Source organism: Passer montanus, unplaced genomic scaffold (genome assembly GCF_014805655.1).
Source record: "Passer montanus isolate IOZ18808 unplaced genomic scaffold, ASM1480565v1 scaffold7, whole genome shotgun sequence".
Classification (NCBI taxonomy): domain Eukaryota; kingdom Metazoa; phylum Chordata; class Aves; order Passeriformes; family Passeridae; genus Passer; species Passer montanus.
Genome location: NW_024372147.1, coordinates 5,770,701 through 5,793,949, shown reverse-complemented (window position 1 = coordinate 5,793,949; position 23,249 = coordinate 5,770,701). Strand labels below are relative to the sequence as shown.

Genomic DNA, 23,249 nt, shown 5'->3' with positions numbered 1-23,249 from the left:
TTGTATGAGTTAAAAGCCATTGTAAATATTTTTTTTAATGCACTCATTGCTAATTTACAGATACTTACATCTTTAGCTTTAACTATATAATACCTTACTCAATACAGTAACAAATAAAAAAATCTTTGAGTCTCTTAATCAGTCTTAAATATAAGTAGTATTCAACAAGAAGAGAGCTAGATATACCTTTGCTCCTTGCCTCTGCCTTGTATGGCACATTTCAAGCTGTTCTGTCTGAGGTAGTTCACTTAGACAGAGGTCAATTATAAAATAGATAACACAGACTATTAAAACTTTCCAAAGACTAAACAAGTGGTAACAATGCCCAAGAGAAAATGTCACACTGTAATTATCATTTCTCAAGTGAAGAAGAAAATTGACTAAATCAAGCAAACTCGATGTTTTGGGGATTTTTTAACACTGAACTGATTCTTTACCAGCACAGAAATATAATTCTAACTGCATAATTAAATGCCACAGGAATAAGATACAATTAAGAAAATGAGCAAGAGCTTCTCACCAGGTCTCATCTCCGTAGAACTGGGGCTTCTGGGGCTTAGTACACCCTCAGCTAAGGGGATGTCCATTCCCATATCCTCTTGTACCAACCTGAGAGGTAAATACAAAGTATGATCATAAAGAGATGTACAGCTCATGATCCTATATAGAAGTGAAATTTCCTCCAACATAGCCAGTTCAGAGGTCTGATTACAAAACTGATGTTGCAAACAGCAGTATTTCTCATTTTACACAAGTGAAGTTGGTCTTTGGTTATCAAGCAAACGGGAGACATCATTGCAAGGAGCTGCAGCTACTCTTTGTAAAACAGTATATTCATGACTGTATACACAGTTACTGTATAGCAAAAATGAGCAAGTCTTCCCTTTTTTGATATTATGTATATCTTACAGCAATTCTGATCCAAATCAGTAATACTAATGCAGGTAATCTGACACACAAAAAAGTTCCAAAAGTAAAAAAGTGAGAACCAAAACTACATGACAGATTTTCAAAGATTAAATTGTTGCAAATATCTTACCTAGACCCCATTTTTATGTAAGTAAATATTAGAAATTACATTTAACATACATACATACATACCTACATACATACCCACATAAGAATAAGAAAAGGAAAATTCACTGAGTAGTAGAAACAGCAACAAAGATAGTTAAATGTTTAGAGCTAGTTGACTTGAACCATTTTTACATCTACTTGTTATTTAAATATTTTACTAAGTACTTGCTGGAAGAACAGTTCAACTGCAAATAGGAAACAACATAATACATTTTCAGGACACTTTTAACAGCCACCAAACTATCTGCAAATGCATGACTTCAAGATACCTTAATTTACTTTATCATAATACTTGTAGCGTTTTATTCTGCACTACTGTTCCAAAATGTGTTTTCTTTTTCTTTTTTTCGTCACAAAAGCTGAAGAACAGACCCTTCTTAGAGTACTTTGACCAACAGAACTGTGATGAGATCAAAGCTGGTAGTTTTCCCTGCAACAGCATCAGCTAGCTATGTTTTGAATGATCCAAGTGATTCAGCTGAACAGATCTGAATAGGCGTGGCTTACAGCTCTTGCAGTTTCTCCCTGTCTTCACTTTTCCAATAAGGAGGACTACCCTCATTATTTGATTGTGTCCAGACAAGACTCTTTGGTCAATCACTGTATCAGAGTAGGCTGTGATTTCTAGTTATTTCATATAAATTATATAAAAATGTGCATATTTAGGGCTGCCAAAGGCTTTACTGTGCCTAAAGTTGAAAAAGAACTTTACTTCAAGACCCATGAGATCAAATTCCCTGTACAGCCCAACAAACTAGTAAACTCCCAATTTTCCATGAAACCATACAGAACACAGTTTAAAGCTATGGTCAAACATGTTTGTGCTGCTCAGCTTACAACCAAGCCTTGTATCTTAATAAAAACTGATTTTACTAATTTTGATTTTATTCCCACATACTGTATAGTATGACTTTCATAAACACAGAGATGAACAGCTTAATGATTTTTACAAAACATATCAATTCTTGAATATGTTTGATTACTGTCAAAGAAGGCTTGAAACACTTTCTCTTAGGATACACAACAGAATAGTGAAGAAATTCGATCAAAGTACCCTGTTCATGAATAAAATCAAGGCAGAAATTGCCTGTAAGTTACCAGTTCCATTTCCCCCTACTCTGTACAATGATCTGTATTTAGAAGTACTGAATACCACCAGAACTTGCATAGAAAATGTAAATAAATCATTAGAGTCTTTGGCTTTTATTTTTTATGTGGTTTTTATACAATCCATAGTAAAATATGTGTAATGAAGTCTGATTCATTCATCTGAACTAACTAAAGAAAAATCCTAATTAAAAAGAAGAGCTGTAAGTAACAGCTGGCTGTAGTGGAGAGGGTGTGGGGAGAATATGAATATTTCTAACCCATTTTAAATTCAGATTTGTATTTTATGTGGGGCTGTATTAACCTTTTAAATAAAAAAAACATGAAGAGTTCTTCAATTAAACCAGCTCAGGATTAGTCAGATGATGACTTATGGGTACTCAAGGGTTTATATTTTGGTTGAAATTCTGTATTATAGAATTTTTGTACTGTCATTCAAAAATTAATTTGTGGTATTTTTTACAGCTTTATCAGACCAAAGGGCAATTCCTTACCTGCAGAACCTTTGGAAATTACTGGAGGGAATTATTTGAAAGGAAATATTCAAAGCTGTGTGAAGAGTAAGGACTGAAATTTCAGGATTTCTGTATTAAAGAGACACTTTTCTCTGTATAAAACAAAAAAATAGTTTAAGAATGAAGATCATCTTTTCCTCTGTATGAAAAGAGCATGACTGAGTTTTACATACTCTATGCCTACAGAAACAGTGACAATTATAATTTGAAAGAAAGCAATTTCCCACAAGTAAGTAATTCACAAATCTAGAGCTGCTTAACGATTTTGCAATGCTCAGAACAGAATTATCCTAAATCATGATGTTTCCAGGATTACCTCAAGACTGCTTTTCTCCCTGTAGCATCCTCTTTTTATTCTTTTCTCAACACATATGTACATGAGTTTGTATTGTTGCTTTCTCTAGGACCTCTTACACTTTCACAACAAAACTTTGAGGTATTTTTCTGCTTTCAGTGAGGCCACTGCAGCTGAGTTAAACCAGAATTTTGTATCATATTTGTAGAAGAACAGTATATTTCTAGGTATTAAAAGCTGCATGTGAAATGCTTGTTTGAATTTCTTATAAAATTCAGCTACAAGCAGTATACTCAAAAAATATCCCTACTACCAGATTACAGTTAAACAGCATCAGGATTTATTGGAGAATTTCTAATTTTATTTTGTTGACATAGTGTTTTTAATGTCAAAAATCTGTACTGTTCATATTGGTTATTAAATTTGGAATGTAAGACTCTTTGGTCCTACAAGAGCTGGGTCAAAGCAGGCATTTAAAAAGTCCAGTTGCCAAAAGCAGTTGCTGACGCAAGGTTCTCCATTTTATCTTCAATTACATACAATACTATTATTGCATTTCAGAAGCTTTTTAGCAGAGATTGTGTTTCCTGGGGTTTTTTTGTTTTTGTTTTTTTTTAAATTGTGTCAGGTTCTTGTGTACTGTCAAAACTAGGCAACAGGTTTTTGGAGAAGAGAAATTCTGCCTTGGGAGTTAGTCTTATTTTTCCAAATCCTTTGTGCTTTACCCAAAGACATTAAAGACCCCTTGCCAGACACACACACCTTCAGTTCAGTGGAAGTTCTTCATAGACCACAGTCAATATTTCACTCACAAATTAATGGGCAATATAGGCACATTTAAAATTGTATTTAAATGTCTGTGATACTGTGCCCCAACATATGGCTTCAGAACTGCTGTCACTAAGAGAATGAGTAGGATATGGATGAAGATTTTTTTCTACAGACACTGCTTCACATTTTCTGACGGATTTTGAGAGCATGTTATGCTGAGCAGCTCAGCACCTTGCAGAGCAGAAGCTCTCAACAGACCTCAGCAGGAACCCTAGCAATGGAAGTCAGACTCCAGAAACTTTAAAATAGGCAACTACCTCCTCTTCCTTTCCCACAGACTACTTCACATGCTTCCAAAATTCTGGCTTATAAAATTCTTTGCCTTGCCATAAGGGTGCAGCTTATAACATGGATGATGTGGACAAATATATTAAGGAAACCTTTTTTTAAATCCCCTTTTAATCAAAGCTTCTATTGAAGAAATAAATTAAGGTATTTTAGAAAGCCCATTCTAATCAGGTATGATTTACTGGACTGATAAAAAAAGGATCTTGGAACAGAGCTCAAAGTCATTTAAGGCTTTTTGTGTCATAAATGACTTCTTTTATGTTGTACACAGACCAGTCATTTAAGGATCAGCTGCACTGGGAATCAAGTTACTGATTATTTGCTCTGATATTCAGGTCTATGATCTTGTTCAGAAGCAGCTGAACCCCCCTCGTTTCTCAAAGGTGGAACAGAGACAGATACCAAATTCATTTGAAAGGAGGAGAGGCAGGAGGCTGAAATACTTTCCTTGCTCTTTTTTTTGGTTCAGACATTTTTACAGCTCAGTAAGTTAATAATCTTGAAATAATTCTTAATGCCCTCTCAAATCAGTATTTCTCAAAACTAAAGTCTTCCTTCCTGACTTTTCTAGGTACAGCAGCATTCTGCTATTTTGGAAAGAGCAGCTTTGAATATTCACTGCAATATGTCATAATCCCTATGGGCTGTGTTGCTTCACCCTTGTGTCATCTGTGATCTATCACCAGTTTCCCAAGTTGCTCTGCAGCTATTATTATAAAGAAGTTAATTTCTTTAGTCTAAAACAAGATGTGCTTCCAATGCACTGCTCTGAATAAATACATACAATGTGTAAAAGAGATCAACATTAATCCAGTTGTGACTGTCACCACAATTTATTCACCAGCTGGACTTCAAAATATATACATTTTCTCATTTTCTTTACTCATCACTGCAGATTTTTAATCTGAAGTGGATCCCACAACTGTCAGGCACTTTTCCTAGATAAGAAAATCATGTTTCCTCCACACTGTTCCCTTTACATAGAGAAATAATTTTATTCTTAAATTTTCACAAGATGTCAAAAGTTTTTTTATAAAGTTTCAAAACATGATGAGCCAAGGAAATGACACGGATGAAATCACCTTTGTGCATATTAATATAGGCTTGGTTTGGATACTAATTGTGAAGAGGGGATACGAAGTGCAGTGGAAAGGTTAGTCAGAGGCTAGACATTCAGGCTTTTTTCATCTTCTCAAATTCCACACCTCATGCAGGTATCCCTGGTTTTGGATGAAGTAAGCGTCCTGCTGATAGCCCAATTTCTCACTAATTTTGCAGAAAAATTGAGCTGCATTGAAGAATAATGCAGGAAGTGACATTTTAGTTACAAAAACAAGTAGGGGAACTTAAACTCATTGAGTCACTTTTGCAACACACAGGCAGCACAAAGTTCTTTTCCTTTGAACCCATCCCATCCCATCCCCACCCTGTGACACCACCCTTATGCAAGTACTGAGCCCAGGAAAATAGAAAGGAGAGCTTGAGGGACTGGATGTGAGAGTATTTTCCTTGGTAGGAAAAGCCCTTGGTATTTATCGAGTAATGCCTGTCTACTGAGTTGAAGCACAGCTCTGTCTGAAAGTGCCTTAGCATTAAGGAGGGATAAGTGTTTTGCCAGAGTATGCAGTATCTTGTGTAAAGCCACCTCTGGCCTTCTTGATGGGTCTCACATAATTTTGATCACCCTATCTGGAAGATGTCTAACTTCTTTCAGACAAAACAAGAATTTCTTCCTATTAAGAAGCAGTAAAAAGCCTTAGAAGAACCTAAAGCAATTGTTCAAACACTCCACAAACTGCAATTTACATCAAGGATATGTTTACACAAAATGTTTTCTTAATTGCTTCATTCCTCTTCAGTTTAGGATTATAGAAATGCATATAAATATGTTACCAAATACATGATTTACAAGGGGTGTTTTGCCATCACCCATGTCTGTAGCGACCTGTCACGGTTTAAGCTGAGCTGGCAAGTAAGTATCTCACAGACACTCATTCACTTTCCCCCACCCAGTGGGATGAAGTGGAGAACACAAAATTAGCCTTAGGATTTCAGTGAGGAGCAACACAACAGCTCAACACTCACCAAGCCATGCCAAACTCCATCCCTGAGCCACGATCGGTCCCCGTTTCGCTTGGTCACTCCCCAGATTATACACCAGGCGTGATATTCTATGATCAGCTTGGGTCAGCTGTTCCAGCTATGCTTCTTCCTGGCTTCCTGTGCACCTACTTGCTTGCAGGGCATGAGACACCAAAACTGTCCTTGACTTAGGGTAAACATTACTTAGCAGCAACTAGAACAACAACTAGTGTGTTATCAACGTTACTCTCATACTGAATCCAAAACACAGCACTGTACCAACTGAGGAAAAACGAACAGTCAAAACCAGGACATTACTCCAACATTCATCTCACTTCATATAAAAGAACAGCAAAACCCATTCTGTTAGCACAATTAAACACTTGACATCTTATTTCATTTAAAAAACACCTGTTTTGCTGTTTCACATTTGCATCCAAACAGCATATCTTTCCGTTCTTTCAAGACTCCACAACTGTGGCTTGTAATTTCTGCACCATTTCTGTTCAGAAAAGATATTAAAGGTTTATAGACCATCACTACAACAGCATTTTTAGAAAGAACAGCAAATGTCTACTTCCTACTTTTACTACTTGGAGTGCTCAGAGAAGAAAGTCAGTCTGTCCATCATCTTCCAGTAGTAGATGTAACTGCATAAACTGTTATAACAGAGATGTACTATTTCTGAGACCTTTAACATTATTGGACTAATAACAAATCCTAATATAATCTGCATATGTTTGATTTTTGATGTTTACTGTCCTGGTTACACAGGTAGCAGTGTTCTGCAAAGTCACAGAAATGCTGAACATACTTCAGTATCAACTGTGTCTACAGCCAAAAGGAGATGCTTTAGGAAATAAAGTGTTTCAGAATACAGAATTTTAGAAATAACAGCTGACAAAATAGTGGGCTTCAGTGTGAATAAACTTTGATGAAAATACACAGAAAAAAACAGAGAAAGAAAGCAAGAACATTAGTCCCCAAAAACCAAAATGGACTGTGCACTAAGAGATGAAGCAACCCATTAGCATATGTACCCACTAATACCAAAATTACTTCCAGTAACTAGTCCCCTGCTACAAAACTTCCAGACAATAAAAAAGAATTTATGCAGATACCTATTCAGAGATAAAAGAGACTGCAGTGTGATTTTTTTAGGTTCAGCAGAATTAATGATCCCTAAACTGTAGAAGAGTATGCAACAAATCAAATTGACATGCACTGTGCAAGATTTAGTCAGCATCAGTCAGAGATTATGCTTCAGTTCTATCCATATACCAAAAAAATGAGTGTATTGGAAGGATTCCACTCCAGGATATCTGAGACTATAAAAAAGTAATTACTTTTACTCACAGCTGTGTAAAATAATTATACTGTATGCAGGTGACTTGTAAAAATGGATTAATTTTATAACCTCCCAAGACCTGAATTTAGCAACCATATGTTAGAAATTAACAGTGCTTCTCTTGCTATTTATTTTGTAGCTCTTAATCACAAATTAGTTTAGGAAAAATCCATAGATTGAGCACTATAATTTATGCATAGCATGAGACTTTTTTCTCACATCTGTATGAAAAGGAAGATAAAATAAAAAAGCTGTGGTGGTTTGTTTGAGCTGAAAGGTTTATTCATCAAATATCTGTGCAAATGCTAATTCACCATTGTCACTCTGCTTGCTTCCTAGTAGATTACATGCTTGTAATCATATTTTACAGAAATATATGTCATTTATGAAAGCCACAGCATAAGCCATTGCAAAATATTAGCAAAAAATCATAAGTTCCTTGGTTTTTATATTTCAGTTTTCATGTACTAACATTTTGCTCCATTTTCAGCATGAGAGCTGAATGAAAAAGTCAGGCATAACAATAACAGGCAATATTCTTTCTGTAGAAAAATCCTTACACAGCCACAAGATTTGCAAACATGTTAAAATTCTCACTTAGAGCCACTGAATACGTTTTCAACCATTCTTTATTAAAACATTTCCTAGTCTCCAATCAAATTCATTGTTTAGTATTTGTTTATCTACCCATCTTTTCCCTTGTTACTCTTTTTTAACTTATACTATAAGCCTCATTTCATTCCAGAAAGCCTGTCATAGTGGCAGGCTCTCCTGGCTCCTCGTATCAGCTTAAGACTGGCAAAGAAAAAAGTTGCTATTCTTAAACATATGCTGCTGCTTTCACTGCTGCTAGGCAGGCACACGCCGTCTGTCCTGACCCTTTGCCAGCTCCCTCCCTGTGTCACAGCACAAGAGAAACAGGAAAAGACATGGAGGGATGCAGAGAGCCATGAAGGGACAAATCCAAGTAACAAGGATAGTGGACTTCTAGGCTATTTCATCAACCTTATGTACATGCCCATGGATCAGGACAGCCTATGGTGGAGATCCAGGGCTCCAGCCTTCTTCCAATTATATGTGACTTCCAGACACATGAAATAAAAATGCATCTTAATATAAAATGAGGGAAATTGAAGTTCCAAACCTAGATGTCTTGCCGAAATGGGGACTTAGAAATGCAAGACAGACTGATGCTGCCAGCAGCAGATCCCGGAGTCTCCAAAACCACATAACAACTTCATGGAACGAACATGGACAGGACACAATTCTTTAGGGTGGTGCTTTTGGAACCACTGTATACATCCATACAATAGCACTGTCTCCAACTATGCCTCTTACTGAGAAATGTAGAACCTGCTAGGTTACTAATATTACCATTTTAATAATATTCTCTTAGACAATATTCTGTATGCAAAAGCAGAGAGTAACAAATTCTAAGGCAGAAGTAACATATCACTTAACACCTATTTCTTTGCATACCACCACACAGTTTTATCCTAAGAGCAGGGGTTGTTCTCTGTTAGGTGCCTAGATCATTGCTCCTTACTGCTCTTTACTGAAACAATGGAAAGTCACCAGAATTAACAACACAAAGCTGGGGAGTTTATGGGTGCTCCTCCATCAATACTGAAAGATCACAAGGTCCCGCAATATGCTGTGTAGGTTCAAAGCAGTATTAGCATTTAGAAAGCATGTTTCTGATCTCTTAATAGATGTTGTATTCTGCAGATAATATTCCACATATCTAGATTATCTGTTAACAATCAGTCTTGAACAAACATTACAAATGCAACATGTTAATGCCAGCAGAGAAAGTAGAAATTAAAACAATCTGGTTCAAAAGCTCCATAAGTATAACCTGAAAATACATCTTCTTTTTAAATTATATTTTTAAAATTTATTAAGATGCTGGGGTTGTGATTCCTACCTTCTGCTCTCATTGAGTGATTAATTATTCCCTGAGAAAACTCAGTTTCAGTTTTCCTAACTTTTAAACCAGTTTCTCTTCCTGAATATATGGCTCACAGTGACCATTTTCCTGCCATACTGTGCTGTCAGGACCAACCATCAGAATACCTGCAGCTTCAAATGATGCAACTGGCATATCAGACGCACTTGATAAAGCAGGGTGCACCTTCTACCCAGTGCAGCCATCTGCACTTTCAGGAAGTATGCTAATGATTTGAAAGTAGTTGACAGAGGTGAGGTGCAGGATCAGAAGCCAAAAAATCTTTAGAAAGTTTTAATAGACACTGGACTTGTCTATTTTCCACTGGACTTGTGGAAAATCCCTTCCAACTATAACAGTCTATGCCATATCAAGCACATTTGTTTCCAAATGAAAACATGCTAAAATGCCTCACACTGCTCTTAACCATCATTCATAACCATTAATTCTGAAACGGAGCTAGTACCTGAACTTCAGTGGCTATTTCTCTTTACCACTTGGTTTTTCTGTAACATTGGCAATTTCTTGCATTGCTTAATGGACTTGTTTCTCTGCATGTCCACATGATGACATGCACAGTGCTGATGACACTTATTACCATCCTAAACTAGACTGGAACAAAATGCTTCAAAAAAGCATCTTACAACAGGTGAAGTACGACCTGCCCACGTGGTAAAATGTGATAATGACTTTTAGAGCTGTTAATTACAAGAATTCACTTAACATCAAGATATACAGTTTTTTTTTTCATCCATCCATTAAAGCATTAGTATTTTTCTAACACTCTTCTGATTTCAAGCTCAGCTTTTGGACCATATGTTGACAGACAGGAAATGATACATGACAACTTTTTTTAAAAAGAAATATTGTATGACTTCTATCTTTTCCTCCCCTCATACTCCTTTTCTCTAATCCTATTTATCATCTCATCCTCCAAATATTTCTATTTCCTCAATACCTTAAATATTGTGAAATTCTGTCTTCTTTTCCCACATCTGTGTCACTGCACCGCCAAATGTATACCTTTCCATCTTTTCAGCGTTACTGTATCAATGATTTCACAACTTATATTATTCAATATTATTATAATTTAGATTCCTAGCTGATCTACTACAAATTTAGGAAAAAACCAACAGCTACATTTTCCCTGTCTTGGCTATGGGTGACTTAAAGAAAAAGCTCTGAAAAGGTGTTAATGTCAAATTTTAATGCCTCTTAAAGCTGCAGTTGCGACAAACAGTAGGGTAATTTAAGTGACAATGCAGAATATGGAGTGGGAATTTTAGCCAGAAAATTTAAATGGAAATATCCAATTGGATGTAAATTGGTAACTGAAATTAATTCCCATCCATACTGGGAAATTATCAGCTTGGGAAAAATACAGAAGTCCCAAACATGAGCCAAGGAAGACTCATAATCAGAGCACACAAGCTCTACAGAAGCAGTAAAACTGGAAAACATGCAAGCCTGCAGCTTGCTCTGGCAAGGGGTTTTGGGAGCAGGAAAGATTGTTAGACCCTGCAGCTGGCAGGCCTAAAAGGCATGTGCAAAGAGAGATGGGAGATGCAGAAAGCCACCAGTTATCTTCAGAAGCAGATCTCTGTCACTGAGTTGGAAGTGCCACAAGAAGCAGTAGGAAGATAAAAACCAGCCCAAGTGTGGGAAAGAGGAGTAATGTCAGTCATAGCAAAAATTATGTGAAAGAGTCAGAGTGACAGGAAATGCCAGACCGAGTAAGTAATATTCAGGAGGAGAGAAAATGGGGCTCCTCCTTCCTCCAGATGGCACTTACATATTACAGCTAGGGAAATACATGGGCAAGGTTAGCTATATGCTCTACTTTCTACAAGCAGGCAATGGTGTATTCTGCTGGGCTACTGCCCAGCAGATAGTTCTTTAGAGTCTGCTGCCAGTGTGCAGGACACAGTCAGGTTTCATCTGTTAGCCTAAAATACAGAAGTCCCATCTGCTGCTGTCATAGGTTTTTCATAGGTGCAAGGCTGTAGATAAGACCACAAACTACAACATATACTAAGAACTAATAATGAGTTAATTCTTAAAATCCTGCAACAGCTAAACTACTTCCTTCAATGTCCAAAGGAAAAACAAAGTAGATAAACTATTAAATCTGTCAAGCAACTGGAATGTCACTCCCACCTTCCCCTGCCTCAGTATTATTTGTTGTTGCAGTAGCACTGTCATTTTCTGGGTATTTATACAGGACATGATAGGAAGTGTCTCCAATCCTGAAGACACTACAATGATAAAAAAAAGCCTTATCAATATTCACAGATGCTTTCAAAAACATATTCTCATGTACATGTCGTCTCTTATTAAGTTTGCAAGCTGTAACTTTTGCCCAAACAAAGATTGGGGCTTTAAGATGGCTTTCTTTTCATATGCCTTTTCCTACACATACATTACAAGCTGTAAACAACACTGTTCTATTATTGCTGAATTTTATAGAGAGATGCCACAAAATTGCAACAGACTGCTTGCAGCAGGATCTAAGTTTTTTAAAGTAGTGAATGTATGCAAAAACTAGATTAGTCTCTAACTACATGGATTTTCTACTATCCAGATTTATGCAAAGCAAAATAAAAAAAACCAGACTAATCAAGGCCAGGAAAGAAAAGGCTATTTTAGATCTTCGTACATCCCTACCCCACATAAGATATCAGTGAAGAGTGCTGCTGAGAGTGAAAGAATGAACATGGCAGCCCTGGAAGAAAGAAATTGGCAGGGTAAGAATTAGTGTGCTTTGTTCCCCGCTCTGACCTCCACGGTTATTTTAATGCCTCCTGATAGTGCTGCTAGAGCTGTGTGCATCCTCCCTTTCTCAAAACAGCTTTGCTTTCCAAGTAAATATACATAAATCCAGAAATTACATCTCTGCCTGCCAATCCTTCCCTTCCCCAGTCCCCTTAGAAGAATTCTGGCTGCAGAAAGAAACAAGCCTGCATACATTTCCTTTCAATGTTCCTTTCCTATAAGTAGCCAATATTTTTACATGTATTTCAATGCCTCCTGTATATCACTATCATCACTATCATTTATGCACTTACCATACTTGGAACTGAAGAATATTTTCATTCCTTCATCACAGACAAAAAAGCAAGTTAACTGAATGAGCTGAATCAAGCTCCTATAATTCATTAAAAAAAAAAATACTGCCTGCACAAACCAACTCTTGCAGTAATCTAATCTCTTACCATTGAGATCTGCTACATCCTTCATCAGTTAACCTTCAAAAATTACATATACTGTTCACTGTAACATTTTAAGAGGACATTGCAAAAAATTCAAATATCATATGCTTCAGTTGATAGGGAAAAAACCCCGAAACTATAATGCCAAGTAGCCTACAATGAGAGCTGTCACAAACAGTAGAGCTATCAGTAATTAAGCACTTTAAAAAGCAAGATATATGCTGGCAATGCCCCTTCATCCCTTTTTGCCCATTGTATCCTCAGAGCTAGGCAAAAAAAGCTGAAAATAATGCAGCACATTAGGTGACTGTGCAGTGAAGTTTTGTTTCCTAATTATAAATACCATGCCTGTGCTCAGACAAAAGAAATCCTTCTCAACTGATGCAAGCTTCTCTCATAAAGAGCTGCAACAGAATTAAAATACAGCTGCCCTGTTTTCAGTAATGAGGTCCGGAGTGCTTTGCATCATGCTGACTAGCATTTACCCTTGTTCTGTCTAAAGTAACTGCAATAAAGAGCCATTAATCAGAAAATCTTCTGCACATCTGTCACTCGGAGCCAAGAGACGAGAGACACTTACCTTCTGAAGACTTGAAAAGGCCTCTCTACTGCAAAAACAGTAAAGATGCTTCACTGCTGCACTTCAGCATCCCTGGTTCCCTAGCAGTTTACTGGGAATACAGATCCTCCACCATTTTCCCGTCACGTGGGCAGCGGCACTGCTGAACACGGGCGATCACCTGCCCTCACGCAGCCGCCGGGCTGTGCTGACAGGCGCACTTCCACAGATGCGGAGCTGTGCTTCGGCCGTGAAAATTGCCATTCTTTCTCACACTCCCTGTGGAGCTTCGTCGGAGCATCATCAAACTTTGATGCAGCGAGTCAGCCGGCGGCAGCAAAAAGGCTCCCTGCTGCTTCATTTCCCTGCCTGAGGAAAGCTTATGCTGCGATTGCATGACAGAAGTTCCTATGGATTCAACTTATCTCAGTCCTCATTTCTGTTTGCATTGATACTTACAGAGCACAAGCACATTCAGACATGGTTTGGATTTTTTTTTTCAGTTTGCAATTTAGCACTGGGAATACAGGTGCAAATTTAAACAAAAAATCCAAAACACCAACAACCACCAGTTCAGAAGGCATGGTAGATTCTGAAAACACAACTACATGCAGCAGGAAGCAATGCCCACAGCCTGTGGTCCTGATTGTGCTTCTTAGGGAAAGAAAGGATACTTCTTCCCAGGCAGTGTGGTTGCACAGTCTCCTTTTATAAAAGTCTATTGCGAGTAGGCTCCCTAAAAAATCCAGGTTCCTTTCCAAATGAAAAACAGCTTCCAATCCTAATCCCCACAGCAAGGCAACAGACCCTAGGACAGCCTAACCTTCATCTGGTTTCTCTCTTCATACTGCACAGATCCTCCTGGAAAAGAATGAGAACTGGAGAAGCTTTCACATCACACTGCTTAGCCAGAAACAGCCAAAAACAAACAAAAGCCTAACCCCATTTTCTCTTTTCAGTACAGCTCCATGCACAGCTACAGCACAGTGTAAATTACAGTTCAGTGGCTCGCACCTTGTTCTTCATGGTATTAGTAATCCTACAGAGAAAGTGGTCATTATCTGAACATGCGTCCTGGTAAGTCAGTCCCAGATGCTATTTTAAAGGAAAACAAATAAATACAAATCATTTCAAGAAATTAAAAAACCATCACCAATATGAAAATACATTTCCAAAGAGGACGGTGCTGCAGACACATCATCTTTGATGCTTCTGTCACCTAGCTGTACATAAAATTTCCAGTGATGGTGATGTTTCTAGCACCTTTTCAACTGGCCAAGATTTATTTCATTTAAAATCAGAAGTCCATAAACCTAGTAATCATGGACCCAAAAGTCCATAATTCCCAGACTTCCCGTACCTAGAAAATAAAGCTATGAAGTATTTACGTACAATAGAAATCATTAGTAGCAAGATTACAGTGAAATTGTGAAATCAGTTAATGTGGCAGAAAACAAGGTCTTAATTCTCCATGCGCCGAGTACCATAGAATATTTTTGAGATTTTAGGATGTTTTTGAGGAAACTTCCCTGTCTGACCACCCAGGAGCCATTCTGGCAGTCACACTCGCAGCACCTGAGCTGGACCCCACACTCATGTATGTGGTCAGACCAGGTTTCCTTACCAGTGCAACCCCCTGCTTCCCATAGCTGAGTATCAATCTTTAAAATAACCTAATCATGGTGTAACAACAAAAGAACAGCTTCAGCTGGGTGCCTCTGAGGAAGGACCCTGAACACAGGAAACTCTGGGCTTTTATGCCCTCACAGTCTGTGCATGCAAAATCCTGGGGGTCGTCCAGCAGAGTCAGCAGCCACTTGCTGGCACATTTCCCCCGTTGTGCAAAGGGGAGAACCAGTCCATGGATTCCTTAGCTGATGCTCTGCTGGGTCCACTTACCCCACTGAGGCTCACTGCTGAAGTCAGGTCTGTGTGAACAGGGTTAAAGTTTCAAAGCTTGTTAACACTTTAGGCTGACGTCTCTTGTCATCGATCATATTGATTGGAACATATAATTAATTAGGTCAGAAAACAGTAGTGCTTTTAATAGCGAGGGATGTTTTCATTTAACTGCTCAACCACAGTAACTAAGTCCAGGTCTTCTTGCTTTAAGAAAGTGGCTCTATCAGGGCAATCTCAGAATTTATTTAAAATTTCAGTACAATTAGTAAATAATAGTAAGTTGTGGGGTTTTTTTCCCTTTTGAAGTTGTTTTTCAGTCAGTAAAGTGCTGTTCTTTTCTTCTTAAGAGATTTTTATAAAGGTCTTGATATTTGCCATGTAAATATTAAAGCTGTTTTTACAAAAATGAGATCATCACGACCTTCCTACAAGCAACCTTCTCAGTAGTTGCTCCTTTACTTAGATGTTTGGTTTTAACCTTTAAAGCATGGTCTTTGTGTTAAGTCAAATGTCATGCTTTGTGCTGCCAAGTGGGAGACCCAAGTTCAATTCCCATTTCAAGTCCATAATCTTGTAGTTCAGCAGGAGCTGGAAGCATAACTGAAGCAGCATGCCTGGTCCCCAGAGTGCCTGGAACCGCTTTCCAATGGATCTGGCCAATTAATAAACAATCCTGACAGAAGTGAAAGATGGCAGCCCCACAGATTTCCAAGGCAAAAAGGAATCAGGTATCCAAAGCGAAGTACATGTTATTTTATTTTTTCTTACAACAGATTTTCAAGCCTTTAAGCATCCTATCTATAGCATCTCTGCTTTGCCCATAAGAGAATAAGGCAAACCTGGGATCTCTAACTCACTGCCTCATTCTAGCTTTGGGATGACATAACAGACATTTTGAGAAAATATTTGGTGAAACCTCTGGTCACTGGAATCAATGTGAACTTTTTCCAGGGTTCCAGTCTGTCAGTATTTAATTTTAGTACTGGGCATTGATATTGACTCAAATAATTAATGGCTTTGAGATTTGTTTGTATTTGGCTAAGTCACAGAGACAGCAAACTCATCTCAGAATTCTTATTAATCTTGTAACAGTCACATATTTTTCTTTAATTAAATTTGATTATCTTTATTCATTGGCAAGACAGGGGAATGTGATGAAAGCAGGCTTTTCTTATGAATAAAATATTAGATTGCTTCCCCTACTGGGCAATTTTAATAGTCAGCAATATAGTAGTGGCCACAGAGGGATATTTCAGACAGAGGCAGTGGAAGAACTATCTTTTCCAAAGCATAATGTGAGCAGAAAATAATTATTCCTGTTACTTTGAGAAAATACTATCAGAAAGATAAATGAAGCTTTCTTTTGAAGACTTATTCTAGCAGGTTAATTACATTATGGTAGTTCTTCAAAGGAAGTTGTCTTCTGCTCTGTTTTGCCACCAGTTTTTTAAGCTCTCCCTCAAACCTTCCAAATATCTCTGTTCTTATTGCTACTGTTCCCACTGCTTCTTGTATCCTCAAGTCAATACATCATTTAATATTATTTTTTCAGCTCTTTCTAACTCCTTCTAATAAGGAAAAGGATAATACTGCCCTACAGCGAAGGTAGAAGCAAGAATGATCTGGTATACACAGTCACTAAAATACTCTGAGGAATATGCTGGGTAAAAACTAGCTTAGCCATCTGAAGTGTTCTCCCTCTGCCTCCTGACCAATTCATCACCTCCAACCTTCATATAGCTCTGTAAGACAAGACACCTTCTATCAAGAAGAAAATTACCTCCCATCTTCATAAACTTTACTGCTGGCACACCTCCAGTCAGCAGCAGCAGCAAAGTATGTAATCCTGCCCACCTAACATGCTGTATAAAAAGCTGGGGTTTTTTCCCTGAAAGACTGACATTAGTAATGAGCTATCAAATATTTTTGTACTTTTTGTACTTTTTTTAGGAGTCCAAAGAAGCTCTAGGGTTTGTTACTTTTGGTGTTTGTGTATTTCTGAGAAAAGCTGGTGTCTTTTCTACAGTGTTTTAATACTAGTAAATATCCTTATTCTTCACTCCCTGCTGAAGCTTTTCCTTGCACAAATAGAACCGGAAAGGATGGAAGAACTTCACCCCTAGCCATGGACTTCTTTAAAACACCTTTGAGAGTTGTTACGTGTGACATTGGGATGAAGGGCAGTGACTAGCAGACATCAAGATTTTAAGGCACTTCTTCATTCTAGTTTTTGTTAATGCTTTCTGTTTCAAAACCTTAATTCCCTCTTTGTTGGAATACCAGGATCTTTCTTGTTCCAAGGTCAGGGCGAATAAAACTTGGGAGACATTGTTTTTGAAGTCTGAGTCTGAAGTTTATTATCCTTATCTATTACAAACTCACAAAATGTCAGCTCTCTCTAACAAGTAGGGAAAGTGAGCTAAAATGGTGTTTATTCAAGGCTATTTAAGTCCAAATTATCCAATAAAGAGCTGACATCTATATTATTTATGCTTCTAACACAACTATGGTCACCTGAAATCTGCAATGCAGACATCTTTCACCCAGAGAAAACCACCCAGATTCGTGAAGAAGAAGGAAGAAGAAGATGCAAATAAGACAACTAACCCACACCCAAAATGCTCCATACCCTTATATCACCATATACTAAAATCCCATATCCAAGATTTTTCACCCTGTGAGACCGCACAATACTATCCAAACTACACATACAGTTTGTGTGCTATCACTCAATTTTTGAAGCCTTTTCCAAGGTCAAATGAGGTTTTACTTAAGGGCTGGCACCCTTAAATTCAGAAAGCTAGTCCAAATTATCCAATAAAGAGCTGACATCTATATTATTTATGCTTCTAACACAACTATGGTCACCTGAAATCTGCAATGCAGACATCTTTCACCCAGAGAAAACCACCCAGATTCGTGAAGAAGAAGGAAGAAGAAGATGCAAATAAGACAACTAACCCAAAATGCTCCATCTTGGCTCCCTTATATCACCATATACTAAAATCCCAAATCCAAGATTTTTTACCCTGTGAGACCACACAATACTATCCAAACGACACACACAGTTTCTGTGCTATCACTCAATTTTTGAAGCCTTTTCCAAGGTCAAATGAGGTTTTACTTAAGGGCTGGCACCCGACACACACAGTTTCTGTGCTATCACTCAATTTTTGAAGCCTTTTCCAAGATCTCAGGTCAAATGAGGTGTTTACTTAAGGGCTGGCACCGTTAAATTCAGAAAGCTCGAAATTTTCAGCTGTCAGAGTTCCAACATCTCTTCTGTGTAAAAGGCAGTTTTTATTCTACACACACACACTGCTTCTGTGCTATCACTCAATTTTTGAAGCCTTTTCCAAGGTCAAATGAGGTTTTACTTAAGGGCTGGCACCCTTAAATTCAGAAAGCTCGAAATTTTCAGCTGTCAGAGTTCCAACATCTCTTCTGTGCAACAGGCAGTTTTTATTAGAAGAAGTGGCAGACATCTGCTGGACAAAAGCAGGAAACAATGCGAACTTCATCCTTCACTGACCCTTACTCCACTACAAAAGGAACCTACTTCAGCACTGTACACGTAGGAACTTTTTCTTTTTTTTTCCTACAGGGGCATATGGATATAAAAGGGATTACAAGACAGTTACTAAGTGACTTCATAAACTTTGTACTACTAATTCAGCTGTTCATTGGCTAGGTTTGAGTTTGAATACAAATGGTAAGTTTCTTTATTTTTCTAAGATGACAGAACCACAGAATGATTTGGGTTGGAAGGGACCTCAAAGATCACCTGGTTCCAAGCCCCTTGACTGGGGAAGGGACACTTACCACTACATCAGGTTGCTCAGTGCTCCCTCCAGCCTGGCTCTGTACACTTCCAAGGATGGAGCATTCAAAGCTATCCTGAGCAACCCATTCCAGTGCCTCACCACTCGAACAATGAAGAGTTTCTTTACATCCTACTTTGATGTAAATCTTTGGCAGACTCATCTCCTGATGACTAGCACAATCAGATGCCTTCCAGAAATTTTATTGCAACAATCAGAAAAGTCTTAGTTTCTTACTCTTACGTGGTAACACCAGTGTTTCTTCACTAATCTCCCATAGGCTGGCAGTTCTGTTGCATCACTTTAATTTAAATTTCATTGGCCATGAAGGGTGGTTAATTTCAGACTAAAAAGTCAAAAGCAGCATACTGAGTAATGTTTTAAGAAGGATCTTCTGTTTTTAAAACTGTCAATTAAATACATTAAGAAAGCATTTCTAATTGCATACTTCTACCATGTCAGTTGCTAGTTTTTCAGCTGTTTATGTAAGAACTTTCATTAAATGGGCATATCATCTTGAAATAATGATTCCTGTATGTGTTTCATCATAGTATTTTTTGTGTGTTTGCTTTGGTTTCAAAGGAATTAAGGCCTCTGTGATCATGCTGTGGGCATGCACAGGGGTGCATTTGTCTGTTCTTCTAGGAAGTCTGAAGTCTTTACCTAACTGACCGAAGACATAAGCTTACCACAAGTTTACTGCATACCAACTACCAAGCAGAGGGGAAACTGAGGGGAAAACCACACCACAAAAGCAATCTCTATTACATACAAAATACTCACAGAAGAGGATTAATTACTTTTAATAAAATTAATGCTTGAAGAAACTTGCATTAAAGTTTACAACTTACCAAGAAAAAATCTAACAAGAAAACTTAAATCCAAAGCAAAAAAGATTTTACTGGTTCCACGCTGCCACAATTAATTGTTAATGTTGAAGCTGAATAAATTCCTTAATTTGCTTCTCTGGGCATCAGTATTAGTAGTGTAAAGGACAGAAACAGCCACTGCTATTGACTAAAAAGGCATTTAGTATTAAACAACTTCTAAGATAAGAGAAAAGACTAAACTAGAAGCTATAGCGATCATATATATTCTATACCAATAATTATTTTATCTTTTTCTTGCAGGATGCATCATATTCCATCATGCATTTAAAATTTTATTGAAAACACAAGAACATTAGCATGGTCCAGTTTTGGATTTTAATGTGGGAATTACTCTAAGCAAATACAATAAGTTCTAAGAATAATGTACTACATGCAAAGTTCCAATGTGAACTATTCTATTGTTGAGTAGTACTTCAGGATATGCCAAAGTTCCTAAAAAACAGCAGAGCTCTTCTCAAAATGAATATAACAATTTATAGCAATAAGATGTTAACCCACCCGTATAAATCCATGGCATAGAAATGTTTTTTTCTAGTACCAGTCTATGTTCAAAAATCAGATTTTCTTCCTGAGGTGTCTAACTAAGAGTCTTACTGCATCAAAGTTATCTCAAGTTGAAAATGTGCTGGTTTACTTACAAATAATTCTAAATCAGATACCTAGAGTTTTCTTTTCCTCTCTACATTATGGGAATGTAAGTATGACAAGTCCCTAGGATGCTGCCTGCATGTAATTAATCAGTGTGACTTAAGACTGGGACAGCATCTGCCTGGTTTTAATTTAAAATACTTTATGGGAGACAGAGGAAATTACAGACTATTTCTTCATGTCAGATTTGCAAGCCTGCAACTAGCCAGCACCTCTAAACAACTCATCCTGTTTGCTGTCCCAGTCATTACTGGCTGTGAGCAGAATATTTCATGATTCTATGATTTTTTACCAGAAATGTATGGTTTGTCAAAAAAGCATCTTTACTAGTTGAAATGAGTTGTTTTTCATGAAACCCAGTGCAGCGGTTAACACCAGAAAATGGCTTCCAGGGCTTACAAACAAAGCACCTCCTAGTCAAAGGACATCTAGCTTTCCTAGATTTGCAGAATCCTAAGCCACCCTTCCACACAACAACATGGATGCAAAACAGCTGCTTGGAAATTTTGCTTGTTTGGCAAATTCTCCCAGATTTCTCTTTTATAGGAAATTTCAGAATTTCTATTTTTCCTTTTGGAATTTACAAGCTTAGAGGACTGGGTGCAACAGAAATGCTGTGCCAACCCACCATGCTTTGGCTAGTTTCAAGGTCGAGCACTCGATTTTTGGTTTACTTCAGGCTCTACAGGTCTGATGAGTACTCATCTTCTGCTAACACTTCTGAAGATTTTCCTCTCCCTTGATGGCAGCCTGCAGTTTGTAAAGGAGGAGAGGTCGACAACAGAAGCACCCTCTCCAATACACTGCAGAAAACGGAGTCAGAAGGGCCACCCCTCACTCCATCTGATGACAGCAGAAAGTCACTTGGCAGGAGGAATACTGCCAGCACAAAGACTGCATGTCCACCCAAAATCAGGTCCACATGTACTCACTCAATATGCTTTAATTGCCAGTTCAATTCCACCAGTCATAAATGCTCCTCTGATCTGACTAGAGCTTGAAAATAATGACAAAGACCACAACTTTCCTTCATGCTTTTCTTTCCTCTACAAGCAGCACTTGTATCATTTTTCTGACTCTGGGCCTTGACTTCTTCCTTTCTTCCTTCTCAGCAGTTTTGCATTGGGCAGAGATAGTACTTCACTTCGATCCCTCCATAATCTCATCATATACTGGCAACATCATCAGTACCTGGCTTGGGCCTGTATGCCCTGGCCATATCTGTTTCAAATTTAAAGGCAGGTAATACAATCAGTGGGACTTCACAGAAGGAAGACAGGTTTACTCCTGCAAGAAAGTAACCTTCAAATCAATTGCAAAACAACCCTAATGTGGCTTATATCAAGTAATGAAGAACCAACAATCTGTTTACAGAAAGGAAGTAATACACTGATAGTTAAATAATAATTTGCATACTTCAGACTTGAAAGTCTTGCCATCTGTTCATAATGGCACACACCTCAATAACATAGTAACAAATGAACAGAAGACTTTTGAAAGAAAATACGTTGATTTTTACTTACCCTGATCTTTGATTCAATTCTCTTTCACTGTTGAAAAGAACCGTTTCCTCCTTCATTTCTTGTTCTGTTCCTACGTTGCTCCCAAGCTTCTCTTGAGAATTGGCTTCCCATGTAGTATCACCACCAGCTACCTGCAACTCTGATGTTCCTGCAATGCCTGAACTCACGTTCTCAGCAGCCAGGCCATCTGAAGGAGAACAGCTTTCATGCTCAGAAGGTTTCTGAAGGGGAGTTTCTACCTGAAATTCTGTCCAAGTGTCAAGAATCAGTTCCTGCGCTACAACAGATGCCAGTTCTTCACCAGGATGTCCAGACTCTGATTTTGGCATCTCTGTCTTGGCAGAAATTTCTTCAGGTGATAGGTCACTTACTTCACTTTGTCCCAATATAATCCAACCCTCGTCTTGCCCACAGCTTTCCTGTGATTTCTTTTCACCATCCAGCTTTTGAGGCACAGCAGAAGAATTTTTCTCTTCTAAGTGAACAGTGTCCCATCCAGTCCCACAAACAAGATGATCTTTGCTTTCATTTGAAATGGATATTGCCTGAAATGCATCCAAGGAGCCTGGTGAAAAGCCCTCATGGGATTCTTGAAATGCAAAATCAATTTTGCTTCTTTCAAGGGTATCATTTGTTGCAGGTGTATTTTTTTCCTCAGTAACAAGGATGTAATCCATCTCCAGTGAAGCCGGTAACACCTGCATCCTCACATCTTCTTTACTGTCTGTACTTTCCAGTTCAGGGCTCTTATGGGAATTTCTCAGCTTTTCCTCCCTACAAAGTAGGGAGTCAGTGCCAGCTTCTGAAAGAACAGGCAAATAGAAACTCTTTTTAATTTCTGAATTGCTGATTTAGTCACCATAGTATGCTTTAATCAGTTCTGTGAGATAAAGCTCTTTTCAGTTTTCTGTGCTCTGTTAATATGTACTTGAATTTTATAACATCATCACCATCATCATTATTGTTAAAGGTTATACATTAACAGAGCAATCATCCCCAAGGCACAAACAATTCAGTGTCCCATAGGCTAGGCCCTGTACAAACAACAGAAATTGTATTACTACTTCACTGTTTAAAAGTTTTAGATCTGTCTGTGAATAAATACCTACTTTATTCCTTTAACTCTGTCTAACCTCTTTTCTAGGTAGCCTCTCAAGGCATCATCTCAAAGAATAACATTAAAGCTCTTTCTACAGTAAATGTCCT

At 37.9% G+C, this 23,249-nt stretch overlaps 1 protein-coding gene across 9 annotated transcripts in view; it reads right to left on the bottom strand.

The window, feature by feature from the left end:
- Positions 1-23,249, bottom strand: part of PRUNE2 (prune homolog 2 with BCH domain) — a 130,848-nt gene that overhangs the window by 25,777 nt on the left and 81,822 nt on the right. For 7 of the 9 annotated variants that reach the window (XR_005629919.1, XM_039729856.1, XM_039729849.1 and 4 more), the window contains exons 9-10: positions 22,044-22,845; positions 521-609 (exon numbers count right to left, since the gene is read on the bottom strand). Coding sequence is in view for 8 of the 9 variants with exons in the window: in XM_039729856.1 (XP_039585790.1) it covers positions 521-609; positions 22,044-22,845 (891 nt within the window). In the remaining variant the exon portion in view is untranslated. Of the gene's footprint in view, positions 1-520; positions 610-6,198; positions 6,326-13,280; positions 13,453-22,043; positions 22,846-23,249 lie in introns of those variants that run through there. The other 2 variants (XM_039729855.1, XM_039729854.1) reach the window with 2 other exon arrangements.